At 44.2% G+C, this 16,500-nt stretch overlaps 1 protein-coding gene across 8 annotated transcripts in view; it reads right to left on the bottom strand.

Moving 5' to 3' along the window:
- The window catches only part of PHC2 (polyhomeotic homolog 2), a 556,042-nt gene that overhangs the window by 163,848 nt on the left and 375,694 nt on the right, over positions 1-16,500 (bottom strand). For all 8 annotated transcript variants that reach the window (XM_085603959.1, XM_085603955.1, XM_085603952.1 and 5 more), the window contains one exon: positions 5,147-5,604. In XM_085603959.1, the coding sequence (XP_085460085.1) occupies positions 5,147-5,604 (458 nt within the window). The remainder of the gene's footprint in view (positions 1-5,146; positions 5,605-16,500) is intronic.

The raw sequence follows: 16,500 nt of genomic DNA, 5'->3' as shown, positions 1-16,500 counted from the left end.
TCTTCACCTGTTCTGGTTCCATAGAGGATTTCCCCCAGTGTATTGAGAATCCCAACTTCGTTAGTGTGTTCGTGACCCGCTGTGCGTGTTCCTCGCACTTTTCGCGTGAACGTGCTTTTATTAGCCAGTCGTCGAGGTAAGGGTATACATGAATCCCTTCCCTCCGCAGGTACGCTGCCACTGCCACTGCCACTGCCGCCAGGCATTTTGTGAAAACCCTTGGTGCGGACTTTAGCTCGAATGCTAAGGTTGTGAACTGGTAGTGTTCCTTGCCAATGGCGAACCTTAACAGACCCTTGAGCTACCTTTTCATTGGGATGTGCAGGTAGGCATCTTTGAGATCCACGGTGGACATGAAGTCTCCGTCTCTCATTTGCGGGAGTACCTCTAGAAGGGACGTCATTTTGAACTTTTGCGTCATTACGTATTTGTTTAGGAACCGTAGATCTAGGATGGGCCTTAGTGTTCCGTCCACCTTTGGTACGAGGAAGTAGTTTGAGTACACTCCCTTGTTCCTTTCTTTGAAAGGTACTGGCTCTATGGCCTCCTTTAGGAGTAGTTCTTGTGCTTCTTCTACGAGTTGCACTAGCTCCTGTCCTGAGTGCTCCCTCCTCTTTGCTTTTCTGTTTGGTGGTTTCCTTTCCAACTCTATACTGTATCCGAACTGTATGATGTTCAGTATCCATTTGTCTGTTGTTATCTTTTTCCATTCTTGAAGGAAATGTCTCAGTGTGCCGCCTACTGGTGTTGCATGTTCGTTGGCGTTTGGTCTGTGTAACCCTCTCGTCTTTGATCTTTTGTGCTCCACCCTCGGAGGGTTTTTGTGGGTGAGCACTCTTTCCCGTGTGAAGTCACTTTGAGGTGGGTTGGTCTCCCCCTCTGCATCTCTAGCATCGTCCGTTCCCCCTGCTCCGAAAGTTCTGGCCCCAAGGCTGCTATTGCCAGTGTTGTTTCTGCTGGGCCTGCTGCCCGTGATTGTCACCCTGATGGGCCTGCTGGAATGTTTGGTGCGACGTTCCCGGCTGGTTTCCTCCTCTTCCGTAAGGTCTCCGTGTCGGGGTACCTCTCCTCATTCCTCTGAATTGCAGGGCTCCCATGGACCTTGCTGTTTCGTTCTCCTTTTTGAGCTGGGTGAGTTCCCATCCACCGGTGCCCTGAACAGCGTCTCTCCGTTGAAAGGTGTGTTCAGGATATTGTTCTGAACTTCTTGTTTGAAGCCTGAAATCCTGAGCCAGGCTTGCCTTCTTTCTGTTATTCCAATGGCCATCAGCCTGCTTGATGTTTCTGCTCCATCCAACGCTGTTTTAGGGCAAGAATTTGCTATATTCTTTCCTTCCTCCACTAGGTGCGCAGCTCTTTGTTGGTATTACTCGGGGAGGTGCTTCATAAGTTCCCCCATTTCTTCCCAGTGTTGGTACTGGTGCCTATTCAGTAGGGCATTGGAGTTCGCCATGCGCCAGTGCATTGCCGCGTTTCTCTCTATTTTTCTCCCCGTCAGGTCCATCCTCCTGCTTTCCTTGTCTGGTGGTGGTCCAGAGGTTGCTGGGACATTTGCCCTCTTCCTGGCAGTAGATACAATGATTGAATCTGCTGTGACGGATCCTTTTATGTATGGAGGGTCCTGGGAGGAGTGTTTATATTTTTTCTCCGTCCTAGGTGTGATGGACCTGCATGTTCCTGGGTCCTTGAACGCCTCGTTACCCTGGTTCATGACACTCTGGAGCATGGGGAGGAACTGGCTCCTAGTTTGGATAGGGAGCAGTGTCTCCAGTAAAAAGTCTGCTTTAGGCTTTTCTTCCTCCAATTTAACACCAAAAGCTGCAGCCGCGCTTTTGACTACCGTGTTGTAAGCCCCTATGTCATCTGGCGGCGAAGGCCTCGAAGGGTAAGTCTCCACAGGCTCTTCTGGATTTTCGGCGTCGAGGTCCTGCCACTCCAGGTCCTGCGTCGTCGACGGCGCCGAGCCGTAGTTAGATTGTTGTTCCTCAAATTCTTCACCCTCATAGTAAAGGTCTTCTTCTTCCTCTCCGGGAGTCTTCAACAGTTCTTCTGCGTCAAACTCCTCCTGTTCCTCGACCTTGACGATGATCGACGGAGGTTTCGTTAGGATAGTGAATTTTTTCATCTTCTCGTCGAACTCCCTTTTCCTTTGAAGGATGCTCTCCATCTCTGCTTCGAGCCTCCTCTTTTTCTTCTCCATTTCGGAGGCGTGCTCGACGTCGAGCGCCGGTCTTTTCGACGGAGCTTGTGTCGACGCGACTTTATCTTTCGAAGTCGAACGCCCACTTTCTTGGCCTTGCTTCGACGTCCTTTGCCTTTCGGCGGTCTTCGGCACCTGGGAGTCCTTCTCGAAGGATCCGCCGGTCCTTTCGTCCTTGGATCCACTCGCGGTCGTCGAAATTTTCGGCGCTGGTGTTCCTTTCGAGGACTTTGACCCTGTTTTTCGAGAGTCTGACTCTGTTTTTCGGGGCCCTGTTGAGGATTTAATGCTAGACGATCTCCTACCTTGTCAGGCGTTTTCTTATCGGTCTCTGCGACCGTGAAGTCATCAGGTCCTTCGGCGACGTTGTCTTCGTCGTCGGTGGAGAGGCCCAGTTCGTACAGTGTTGGGGCCTTCCCCTTGCCCTCCATGTTGTAGTTGGCTCTCCTCTGTCTCTCTCTCACCCGGAGCGTCTTCGTTGTGAAGGCCGAACAGGCGTTGCAATCCTTGCTCTCGTGGTCAACTGGCAGGCAAAGGTTGCAGACCGGATGTTGGTCCTTCTGCGTGTATTTGTGGTGGCAGTTACGGCAGAATTTAAAAGGTGTTTTGCCCATTCCTGCGCTCAGTGTCCCTGAGTGTGCATTCTCCGTTGGACGTCAAAGATCTCGAGGTTCTCCTCCTTCTTCGTCGTTCCGGCTTGTTGCTCTTCCTTGCTGTAGTCTTCCTCAACTTCTTCTTCGGTGAAACTCGTGCTTTTTCTTCTTTCTTCGCCAAAAAATTCTGGAGCTTCACGGTGACGATCCAGACCCAACGGCGGAAAAAAGAATCTGAAGATGGCGCCCCCGAGGTGGGACTTCCACAGGAAGCAGGACGACGTCACGAGAGGTGCACCAAATGGTGGGACGTCGACGCCCACCTGGGCTACAAAAAAAAGAAAAGACAAAAGAAAGACTACGAATCCGGACCCAACCACCAGACCGCGGAATAATGCACAGCATAGTGAATCCAGAAAGATTCACGCTGCAAAAATACCCGATACTACTCCTTTGAGCGATCCCTATTTGCAGAAGCACTGTAAGATTGTAGAAACCGATATATTGGGAAGATGGAAACTTGCCAAGGAATGTCGCAGAGTCTAATAGTCCCCGATCAGCGATAAGGGGTGGTTTTAAGTCTCCTGCATCTCGGCAAAGGTCTTTAGTCGATCGTCTTCTAGCACATGGTCAATTGTTCTGATACCCTGGAAGTGAATTTGCTCAAGAGTTCATCTCCTGCTAAGAGAAGGTTCAGTTTGCCCCAAATGGGTGTCCCCTTGTGCACGATGCAGTGTTCCCCAGTATCTTTTGACCTTTCCTGCAGGCCAGAACTGTTGCCAAAATTATGCTACCATTAACCAGATAGGTTCTCTGCAAGTCATTTGTGACCCAGGCCCAAAAAAAGCTTCTGACAAACCTAGTGGTAGGTGCTCTCTAAATGGCCATGTTCACCATTTGCACGGTGGCTTCCAGTGCACCTTGACTGCTCAACAGCTTGCTCACGAGTGGAGTTCCAGCTCTGCTGTTCCTTGTCTGGACTGCTCCACTACTTTGTGCACTGGCTATCTGTTTCTGACTGTGCATGTTTACCATGGCAAAGTCCTACCTCATGGCTTACAGTGTGCATTAAGACCCATTGCTGAGCATGGCTGCTGGGCTAGTTTATGATTCTACATGTGTGGCGGTTCCTTCATGGCTTCCTGGTTGTTTATGATTTCACAAAGGCCTTACCTAGTCCATAGCTTTTCATACATTTGTTAGTTTGTGTTTTGACTAGTCCATGCTGCTCTGGCAATCAGCAGGTTGTACATGTAGAATAACATGTCATTTAGGGTCCATTACAGGTAAAAGTTATTTTGCTGTATCCAATAATTAAATCTAAAACCTCCTGAAGGAAAAATGCAACAAACCTCGCAGAGGTACTGGTCATGCAGGATCCCAACAGATTTATTTGTGGTTCTAAGTAATCTGGGTAACTCATAGCAGCTACCAAAGGAGCACCCTTGTACGGCGTTCCCACCAGTATACTGTCATGATTTATTTGTGTTTAAAACACGACAGGTCTTTTCCACAGAAATTGAAAACATTTGCAAATAGAATGTTTATGCTGACACTATTATCCAGGTCTTTTGCAAACTGTATTTGAACTACTATATGTAACTTGCAAGGTTATTTCTTGTGGTTTGAAAAGCCACAGTTGGTTTAGGGGCATAACTATGGTCTATGGCTAGGCACAAGTTTTACATTTGATTTAGGTTTATGTCTCTGAGTTAGTGTTCAGTTTAGCATCTGTTAAAAGAGGAAAGGTTAGTTTTCAGATCAGCACCACATTTCAAGGCTGGCATTGGGTTAGTGTTAGGCTAAAATCAGAATTCGTTGTAGGTAATGGCTAGGTCTACACTTAGAGATGGCTGATATTGTCATTTATATGCACTTCTGGATCACATTAAACCAACTTCTTCACGTGAAGAGCCAAATGTTTTGAAAAAGCAAAATCGAAGCAGTACAGATAAAACCAACATGGATACATTTGTACGCATTAGTTAAATGCAACCGACAACAAAATCAAACAAGTTAGATTGTAATTAAATACCTTATGTGTTTGATGCCAAGAATGAACAGGCAACTTATGCTAGGAAATGACAATTAGCTATGTGTTACTCACGAATGTGCTAAGTAATTGCTTAGCAGAATAATGGTTATCTGAGTAAATCTGAATATGCCAGCAGTAGATTTTATCCTGGCACGTTTGATCAGCTTGCAGATGAAGGCTTGCACACATTTTTTCACCCACCCGTTCTATGCAAAGCGTAGCCAATTGGACTTGGATGTCACTGGTGGATCCCAATATAGTGGCTACAATAAAGCAAGTAACGGTTGCAGCACCGTAAATGCAGAGTTAGGAACTCACCGCTGCAGGCGCGGGCTGGATTTGCAGGATAACAGCTGAGGCCGGAGGAAACTTTCGCTGTGCAGCATGGTTCAGGCATGCTGCATGCCCATTCAGAGTCCCTGTCTCGTGCCCCTGTGGCGCTGCCAGTACCATTGGTTGAAGGCCTGTTGCAGGATGAGGAGAAGGTGGCACTTGGTGGTTAGTACCCTGCTTCTGGGCACTACAGAGGTGGAACTGAGGTGGTGGATGCTGAAGCGTGGCTGTAGAGGAGAGAGGGGCATGATGGGACTGGATGGACGTAGCCAGGGTAACTGATGGCATGACCAGACTCTGGGCCTGTGAAGGCTGCTGCGGTGGGGCGCTGTTCTGCAGGAGCTGAGTGGCCGGCCGTGGCTGAATCTGTTGTTGTATCACAAACTGGTGTTGGATTTGCTTCTGCTGCTGCAGGAGGTGGTGAGACTGAAGGTTGGTGTAGGCTGCAGAGAAACATAAAAAGAACAGAGGACATTCAGACAATGTCAGAGGAATAATCTTAACAGTGGCACATCTTTCTCCACTGAACAAATATTCAAATATTATATCGTTTCTGTTCAACAAGTACAGTTGCATGTTTCTCTTCAAACATGAACTTACAATTCCTACGGATCAACACGTTTTTTATCATCTACTTACACTGTACTGAGGGCACAAACTTAAAGAGAACCAACCACGTAAAAATCCCTGTTAAAGTCAAGTGCCCTCTTCCTTAATCTGAGCCAGCTATCCAGAGGCACCAGTAAGCTCTGCCTGCGTCCACGCGTGAAACCATGACGTATGATTTCACATCTTTTTCTTCTGGCTTCTCCCTTCCAATGTTTTTAGGTCTCGCCTGACCCAGCGCATGCGCTGGTCTGGCGAGACTTATTGAGAGGGCTCCAAAAAGTGCTACCAGGCCAGCCTAGAGCTACAGTGCATGTGCACGGGCACGCGCGCCGCGTTTTACCGCGATTACTTTCACTTTCGGCCGCACTGATGTTTGATCGTGATGCTTGGCATAGCCAATAGGTCTCGCTTTTGGGACCTTATAAGTATTTAGTTACGCAACTGTTGCATGGCTAAACACTTATAAGGTCCCAAAGGCGAGACCTATTGGCTATGCGAATGCTTTTTTCTTCTTTTGAAGGCTATTGGGTTTACACCATACGCAGAACTGTTTCCACACATGGCTGAACACCGAACCCAAGAACAAAGTAAAAATAAACAAAGCAACTACATACAACAGGTGCAACTGGCTATCACCGGTACTACAAAAGTGAACTTCCAGACTTGCAAAAAGCACTTGATGGGAGGATGTGTCATTGTTCTGGTGATACTGCACCCCTCAATATCCCATCAACACCCCCCCACGAGGCTACTGCAATTGTGAGGAGGCAGTATGGCACAGTGTTGGTCCTCACTGTTTTGAAATTTGGCCAGAAAAATGATAGAATAATTCTACTGTTGTATTCAGGGCAGACGTTGGTCTGGGTGGTATAAGAGGCCTTGGACACCACTGTGGCAGTCTACTAGATCTTCCCAAAGATTTTCATCTCCTCTTACCAGTTTGAGGTGTGCCTTCTCATTGGTCAACCATTATACAACCAATATCTACATCCCGGCCCTCCGGACACAGCCAATGGATTGGTATTCTACTTTTGAGTAACAGTAGTTTGAGATTAAACTGTACAAGTATAAACCTGGCGAAAATCTGGAAATTCCTTTGTGTGTGTAAACACCTGGTCTAGCGCTTTTGGGACGAACTATTCTCCACGCTCGTAATCCCTCTTTGTCTCGGTTTTTGGTAGGTTGTTTCTCATGATCCCATGTGATGCAGCAACTGACCAGGAGTTGGAGGACAGGTTTAACATTGTATTCAAACTGTTACTTAAAGGAGGAGGCAGCCAGAAATTGTTCCATGCGCCCATTCTTTCACTTCAGTATTGTAGTGGATTGTATGAAGAACCCCTTGCTGATCATCCCTCCCTACACAGGTCTGTGTAGGCAACTTTCAGCTTACTTAGTTTTACTCTTCCCCAAAAGTTTTTATTCATTTAAAATACTGTACATTTGTGTCAATAAAAAACACAGAGGGAATAAAAGATTACCTCTCTCTTCTCCGGTTTATCTTTTCTGTGTACAACTGTCTTTCGTTTCCCTACCAGACAATTTCCCCAACTCGGGTTAAGATAGGAAAAGTAAGCCTGAACCACAATTCAAACCTGGGTTTTGAAAGAAAACAAGCATTGGCATAGCCAATAGGTCTTGCTTTTGGGACCTTGTAAGTAAGTATAAGACTTTACGTTAACATTTACTTCGTATTTAGGATGCAGTAAATGTAAACGTGAAGTCTTACACTTCAGTTTTTTTTTTACTTACAAGGTCCCAAAGGTGAGACCTATTGGCTATGCCAATGCCTGTTTCATTTGTTTGGAGAGGTAGGAGGGAAGGGGTTAATTATCAGGGGCATTTGCTAGTGCTTTATACCTGGGCTGCGAGGAGCTTCTTGCGAGCAGGAATGCGAAATATATTTGTAGTCTGTTGGAAGGTTTTATATAGTGCCCTTGGGGGAAGCCGTAAAGAATGAAAGTAATCCGTGTTACCCTCCCCGGGAACGTGGCCGGCATAAACCCACGTCATTTATTTTTTTGTTTGTTGGATTTTATGATTGAACTTTTTGCAAAAATCAATGTAAAATGATCTACAAAAATTCGGATCGGCAGAAGCTTGGTACAAGCAAGTAAAAATATTGGGTAAGAGGAAATGAGGAGACTGTCTGAATGAACATGACGAGAGAACGGCATAAAAGAAAAAAGTTAACATCGAGGTGACATGGTTCGCACACCCAGTTTAACAGAAGGCAGTGACACCATTCACTTGAGCAGACGGGAGATTCCCACACTTACCAGGACAACTGGATACCTCGAGGAAAGCTATCTGCAACAGTGCTGATGAGCTGGGAAGACGCCATCTTGGAAACAAAACCTTTTGCATTGCAAATGAGGGAGCGAAAAGAGCTGCGTTACGCCCCGCGTACCTCCTCACATATGAAGGAGCCGACGCTCCCTCTGCTCCTTGTGGCTGGACCGGAAAAAAGCGAGCCACGCAGAAAGAAAGCTGCATTCCCGCCACTGTAAATGTGTGCATGGCACGCTGAAAATAAAAACAAGCGCAACGTCCCTGGCGCTGTATATAACATACGCGGCCACCAATGCTGGAGCGCGGATGCTGGGCTGCGTAAAAAAATTAATATTTAAAATCCAAAGGAAGGGGTGGATGCCACACTAAAGCGCTGCTTTAAAGAGGCAGTGCGTCGTCGGGCTGGATATAAAAGCGGCCATCATTGCTATGCACTCGGACAGCATTCGCGAAAGTGATCACCCGTGACGGAGGAAAGAAGCGAAAGTGATCACTCGTGATGGAGGAAAGACAGATGGCGGCTGCGCGCGAGCACGCGCTCGTGAACGCAAGCTTGAGGCCAGGAAAAGCCTCTGGTAGCACTTTGAAAATCCACTAACTAAATGTCTCTCAGAGCAGCGTATGTGCTTGCTCAGGCGAGACCTAAAAACTGTGTGGCAGAGCTAGGGTGCAGCACAGTCTAGTGAACATTAGTGGTAGTCTTTCTGTCTGGGTGCAGGCTTGAACTTTATAATTGCTTTCGCAATATCCAGAATTTGGCTCCTCACAGGGTCTGCGCTGTATCGCATGTCTGTTAATGTGTCAACTCTGTGTCCATATTCTCTGGTGTGTATCCTGGGCTCTCTGAACAGGATGTGGTTTTCATCCCAAACCCCATCCTCCCTGGACTACAGGCTGTGGAATAAGTGGCCTGTCTACCCATGGAGCCTTGTGGATTTGGAAGGCAGGGATCACAATTTATTTTTTAATGGCAACTACTCTTTTGGTACCCAGACAAGACAACAACTCATCCACCTACTTCTACTCTTTTAAAGAACAGTTTTTGTGAAAATGTTGGATCTGAGCAGCGTTGTCACCAGGGGCCAGACAGGCAGGTGTTTTCCAGCTGAGGCATTCCAATTGACCAGCCTCATATGGTATAGTGACATTCTGAACATATAACAAACTGCTGTAATGAAAATTACAGTTGAATCGCTGAAATGTTTATTTGTGTTTAATTATGTCTATTAGTTTCCGTCGGTTTTAATCAACAGACTTTCCCGTTTTTGCTGGACTTTAATTCACTGTATGAAAGTACAAATATGGGATTTGGATTGAGAGGAACAATTGGAAATGGTATTGTCCCTAGTTATAGTGGGGACAGGGCGGAGTCTGAAAGAGCGGGTAAAGGTATAATGCTAGGAAGTCCCAGAAGAAGACAGGGGGTGCTCTGGGGGAACAGGAGGCGGTCTTTTCAGAGATGTTCCATCCTGACAGCAGAGAGGGGTGACAGAGTGAGCACATCATCCACTCACCACAGTCCTTCACAGAAGCCATGAGACATCAATGAAAACTGGAAACCTGTCTTGGGCATGAAGGGTCTGCTATCTAGCATAACAGATTACCTATTGTGTTTTTGCTCCCTGCAGCCAAACTTACACATTTGTTGTATTTATCTGTATTAGAAAGGAAAAAGGATGCTTGTTAAATATGGTGGGCATGTGTTTTCAATAAAAGTTTCAAATTTAATAAAAGAAAAGTTAAAAATGGCATATAATTTTATTGGAACATATGGGCCCTTCATAGAAGGCCGGTATATTTGGAACAGGTATAGAAACCCTTTTTACTTTTAATGTGCATTGTAGGAAGATAAGATTCTTATTGGTGCAAACGAAAGGTACCATTGGCTTTGAATTAATGTCACCTGAAAACTTAATTTAAAAACTGAAGAATGACTAAAAAAATAAAGGCGAAGCGTGGAAATAAAAAAAGCCCTGGAAAGCATTGGTCCACCAGCCCTGCAGCGCAGTTCTATCCAGACGAATATGTACATACGAGCAGGCAAATAACCATCACCCACAGTGCAAGAGAGCCAATGGCTGAAGTGGATTGACTTTCTACTCTATGCTGCGGTGTGTGGAAGCGAATTTCGAACCCCAACTGAACAGACCAAAGAAAGGAATATAGTTTACTCAAAGCTCCTCTCCAGATGTCTAAATCTAAATTTTTGATGTTTTAATTTTTACCTTACATCAGGCTAACGAGGTGAGTCTAATCCAGACTTAAACAGATAGCACTCTTTGACTGCGACAGACTACCTTGGCCTCATGCATCACAAAATGTATAGTTCTCTGATATAAGTGGAAAAAAACCTTTAAGCTTTAGATGTAATAAAGGCTTGAGTGCTGACCTCTCTCACAGAATGGGCCTTTATCTGGAAGTCATGCTGCAGGAAATTAAAAACAAGCACTGGTAAAGCTAACAAGTTTCGCCTATGTGCGAGCTATAGGCTTTTGCCATGGTCTTTTAGCCATGTTATAGAGCAGTGTGTCTCTATAAATAAAAACTTGCTATGATGAGAGAAGCTAAAAAAAAAAAAGGTGCATACCTTTTTTTCTTGTTATAACTTAGCCATGCTGCTTTACAACATGGCTAAAAAGACATTGGCAAAGCTAATAGATCTCACATAGGCAAGACCAATTGGCTTTTCCAATGCTTGTTTTCAGTTTGGAAACTCATTATGTCCCACCTGGAGACCTCTCGATCCATTGGATAAAATAAAATAAAATGTTTTATTGTCCTGGCATCCTGATAAATTAGTGAAGGATCTCCACTATTTGTCAATAACCTGATAAACTGCATGTACCTGCGGAGGTTTCCATGGTAGCCTAATAAATAGTAGCACGACTGTTCTGCTATTTATCTCTTTGCCTAACGAAAATCTGAGATGTGATTGCATCGGTGCTGCGAGCCACTCCAGCCGCCTCCCAGAGTCTGACAACCTCAAAAATCATCCAAGAAAAATCCCACAACGTCTACCCGATGCTATAAACCCAGGTTCATTTTGGGATGAATTAACGTTAGTAGAAAACGATTTAAAAGAACTCACACAAAGCTATTTGTAATTAAGGTCCGGATACACTTCGACAAACAGGAGTCAGAACCTCAAGATGGGAGCTGCAGCTTTATAGAGCCTTAACTCCTATGCACTACAACTGCCTAAGAGCTTGCAGGCTGATGGGAAAAGATGAATGCTAAACCCATTGCTTAAACAAACATGCAATGGTTTACTAAGTATGAGATACACTCACAGAGACAGACCACAACAGGCACCCTTGGCGGGAGCTTTCATTATGGGTGCCTTGGTCTTAGATTCACAGATTTTTTACCACGTGCGCATTCGGTTATATGTACGCGTATTTGCTTAGCGAACTTCAGCAAGTATGTGGCGTGTTAACTTCATCACTTTTTTTTTTAAATACTTGGGTCGTACAGTCTATCACTGTATCTCCATCTCTAAGAATATGTTTATTTCGTGCGGTTGCATGTCACTTTCATCAACCCTAATCATAAGGGATTCATGTAATACGTGGTTCATCAACACTTTGTCACTGAAGTACTTTACTGGCCATCTACACAAGATGGCGCATGCTAACCGTTTGTCACTTCGACGCTGACCTCTCCATTAACCGTTTGTCACTCAACCGCTCACCTCTCTGTTTACGATCACACGTTCATTTTCTGATTGGCACCCTCGTTGTATACCATAGGATATTGGTTTATTTCTGATAAACACAACATCTACATCTATTCACCTTTACTAACGCATGAGCAACATTATCAGATTTTGTGTATAGTCATAATATTGTTATACACACACTACTATATTTTGTTTGTGCTGACACCCTGTTTCCTTGCATTTACAGAAGATTAGCCCCTGACGAAGGGCTTTCATGCCCGAAATGCATTGGGCAACTTGTTACTTTGAATGAATACAAATTTGAAGTATATACAATTCATGTTACTATGAGATGATTTACCTCAGTATCAAATAAAAACACAAAAAGTGTAGCATCAAAGTGACTTTGAAGAACTTTTCATTACAAGATTAACTATTGTATTAAACTCATTTCCTGAGTGCATGAGGGAGACACTCTCTTAGTTCAAGAAAGTGCATTTGCCTAGGTCTTAGACCACAATGATTTTCATTACACAATGTTAGTAAAGCACATTCTACAGAATGACATCGAACTTCGAGAGACCGGGCTGACATCTATTGCGAGACACTTGCCTGAATGATTATGGAGGGCTATGGGTGCTTACCCGCTTAGAGAACTTACCGGTTAGCTTGACCATCAAAAGCACTTTTATCGCCAACTGATTAGGAGAGGGTATCACTGGCCCCGAATATCAAAAATATAGCAGTCACTTCTGAAATAGAAGGTTTAACCATCCAAGAATCGAGCCATAATCTTTACAATAAAATACAGATATATGTTCTCTTTCTTTTTCTCTTGATTGTGTGACAATAGGATGGCCCCCGCTGCCAGACAAGCATGACCCCTGAAATAGGACAAGACAGGGTAAGAGAGATAAGTGTGAAAAGTCACAATGATTTTTATGTTTCTCATGCATGCATTTATTTTGGTGACTATCACACGTGTTTAAAGTATACTTCACATAGAGAATTTGGAACAGATTATGGTGGTAATTCAGTAAATTATAAAATAGAGATGTTTGATTCTATTGTAATTGCATTTATATAGTGCTTACTACCCCCGACGAAGCGTCAAAGTTTATAAGGAACCAGGGAGATGCCTGTGGCGTAACAAAACGTGAGGGGCCACCCCTGCAAGTTATGTTGAAGGAGCCCCTCAAACTCACTTCAGTAGGGGCTGAGGTGGGCCCCCTAATATGGGTAAGCCTGGGGCACACTCCGCACCGCGGGGCCTTTGTTACGCCCCTGGGGGATGCCATTGTCCACTAGATAAAGAACTGAAAAATTATTGGCGGATTCTGGGTCACAGTAGTTATATACACGAGGCCCCACAAGAGATTTATGTTGGACACTGTCCTACTGCCTGGCTTTTTATGGACAAATCACATTTTGTACATAAACTAGAAATACAGAAGGACCCTTGCTTGTCAGTTGAAAGCCTTGTGCCTCATTAAAATTGCATGGAAAGCATGATAAAACAGGCAGGGACATATATACTTAGCCCTGGGGAAGGCCCCAGACCCAATTTGGATCTTTGTGAGGGCCGAAACATGTCAGCAATAAATATAGGGCGATTGAGAGATTAATTCTCAATCAAAACCCTGTACTGGTTTTTTAATTAACCCACGGTACCCTACCAATAAAGGTAGTTCTGAAAGGGTATACCTTGAGGTTATTTTAAACTCTTTTTTTCTCTTCTTCAACTGGATCTCTGATTTTTCCACATAGATATTTATATAAGAACTACCATTCATGGTTGAGTCCGCCCTGAAGGTATTACTGGTGGATAGGCACCGATGAAGCATGCCACTATTTAGTGGGTGAGGTGTCTAAACCAAAATCTTTGGATTTCCCAGTAGGGTCTTTAAGTGTTTCCCTTGTCTCTTTTCTTTTGCTTTCTGTTCAAAACACATAGTTATCTTGGTATGTGTAGATATAAATTCGGAAGAATGCAACTAGGTGGGTCATCTCCCGCTTCCCCATATGAAGTAAGAAAACGAATTAAAGCTAAAATGAAAGCACCATCAGTTTGCAGCTTTCTTCCTCCGCTTTTATTTCCCTTTTAGTTGGTCTCACCCTTCTCTTACCCTACTCATATTACTTAAGTAAATTGCTCAGAAAGATACATTTTGGACTGCTAGGCATGATTTTTCTTACATCATTCGGAGATACAATTTACAGTACTGGAAAATGGCAATGGACTTGGACGGGTTAAAAATTAAACCTTTTTACCAGGACCTTTTCACTGCTGCCATCACACCCCCTTGCCCCTCACAACAAAGTGAAGCAGCCACTGTCCAAATGGTATGTTTTGAAAGGCACTGAAATCGAAGAGTTAATGCAAATAGAGAAATGTGCTTCTTGTTAAACAACACACATCAAGTGAAACAGAGATAATATTCTCTCTATATAAATACAACTGCTGTTTATGTAGAAACTGCTTTGTGAGGCTTTCAGTAATAACAGCGTCACAAGTGGCTGGCACTTCTAGGCACAGTATGCCATAAATGTTGTGTTCAGTGGGCGCTAAAGAGGCTGCCTTTTCCCCACTGGGTGTCTGGTGGCTAGGACAACCCAGCAGCTACATAAATGTCAATTTAATGATACCAAAGTGAAAAAGAGGGTTGATACACAGAAAACACTTATTTCACTAACAATGTGGTAGCCAAATTAGAATACACTGGTTAATGTGCTTCAAAACTTATGCGATATTGCATATCTACATTACGCTGCGAAGGATCACTGCTATTCCAATACGGCTGCTGCCTGTTAGATGCTGGATGTGTGTGTGTGAGGGGGGAGAGAGGCAGGACTAAACAACAAATGGGAACAAGCAGATGGGGAAGAAGAAACATAGATGAGGTCAGATGAAGGGGGATAAAATAGGGACAGGCATGGGTGGGGGGCTTGTAATAGGGGTGAGGGGATGAAGTAACAGATGGGGGTAATAGGTTTGGGGGGGGGGGGGGGAGAAGCACATGGACCAGGATATGGGAGCCTGCCTGATAACTTAAGCACTCAAATGGAGTGCTTGAAAACAAAGAAAAATGTTGTTCCAAAAAGGAGAGCAGAGGATGGAAACAAATAATTGGTCCTTCCTCCAGTGGACGGCCAAACTCAAGAGATAACATGACACATGCATTCCCTGGCAAATAGAAAAGAAACTAATGAGAGCCACACTAAAGCTAACCAATGGTGAACTATGGGCGGGCTGTAACCCAATATAATGTAAACAATATGTCTCAAAGAGACTGTGTGAGACCTAAAAAAATTAATTTTTTGATTGCATATGGAAAAGGTCGTAAACGTAGGTGAAAATATTGTGTGTGTGGTACTACCGGTTGTAGATCTATGGACGACCCACCCAAAAAAACATTTTCTATCCATCAATAGGTTTATTATGTTATGAACATTCAAGTTTCAGTTTTGTGTGTGTCAAATAAGGGTCTACTGCACATTTACCGTACCCTTTCAGCCTGTTTCAGAGTAGATTGCACTGCTTCCGTCAGTGCTGTTCTTGTCCTGTGCTTCTGAAATGAAGCATGCATTTCACCTGTCTGTGTTGAACCCAATAAGGTTATCTGTGTAAGTGTAAAGGACATTTTCACTGTCCTACTTGAGCGTACTTGCTCACTGTGTATGATAAAAGCTGGCACTTCCTGTGCTGTACTTGGCGCATGGGTTGCTTGTACTGCTGGGTTGCTTGTACTGCTGTTGCCAAGGCTGTAAGAATGCTGTGTGTTTTGATAAAGGTTGATATTTACGTTTTGGTATACAGAAAGCCAAAATGATTTGCTTTGTTAATGCTTTTGCAATCTTTTACAGATATTATTGTTTTACTGCACATTATTCTCAACACGCAAGTTACAGCAACACTTCTGAATATGAATGTTTCTCATTACCGTTGTTAGCCTTTACGATTGGAAAAGGAAACATAAGAAAACTGGATTTAAAAATGTGCAAGGCTACCAGCTTCACATTGCCACTTCACCCCAAAATACGTTTGGTGATTGAGGGTTCAGAGTTCCAAATGTAAACGATTCCTAAGGTTAAGAGAGTGCTACTAACTAGTTACCGATGAGAGATAATAAATGATCTGTTTGTGGTGCCTGGTTCTGTTGGACCTGAAGTACCACAGTACAGGCTTCACCGAAAAACCCACGGCTGCTCAAAACAACTGCTAAATCTGACCGGAAGGCTCAGCCTTAGCCAGGAAAAATAGGCACACAAGAAATGTGCCTTAAAAAAGTTTCCGATCAATCTGGTGAAATCCAGTATCGATTTCATATTTCTTTGCATTCAGCACAAGACCTTCTGTGATAAGGCTCTGTGGACCCAGCGCAGGGAATCACCAAACATTTTGTCATATTACGACCGCTTGTGAAATCAGCCTTGGTTCCTACCCACGCAAGAACTGTCCTCCCTCCACTAATACCCTCTTCCAGAATCGAAACTTGTACCCTCTAACCATTTCCTCAAAGAACACATGACGAGGCACTCCTTTAAGGCAACTTTAGTTCCACGCCTCCATATATCTCAAAGGCTACTTGTTCTGCTCCATACTACATCATCGAAAGAATACACATACAAATAATGTCCCAAGCGATTGCAAGAACACATTTTGTATTTAAAACATAGAAATAAAAGTAGGCCTATTTTCCAATGTTCTTCTCAGATGGTTCATTCCGGATAGCTTCTGGGCCTGTTAGCAAATAGACACTGCATTGTATTTTAACTACAT

The sequence above is a fragment of the Triturus cristatus genome, chromosome 1_2 (assembly GCF_964204655.1).
Source record: "Triturus cristatus chromosome 1_2, aTriCri1.1, whole genome shotgun sequence".
NCBI lineage: Eukaryota > Metazoa > Chordata > Amphibia > Caudata > Salamandridae > Triturus > Triturus cristatus.
Note: the sequence above shows the minus strand (reverse complement) of the source record. Positions and strands in the feature narration are given on the sequence as shown.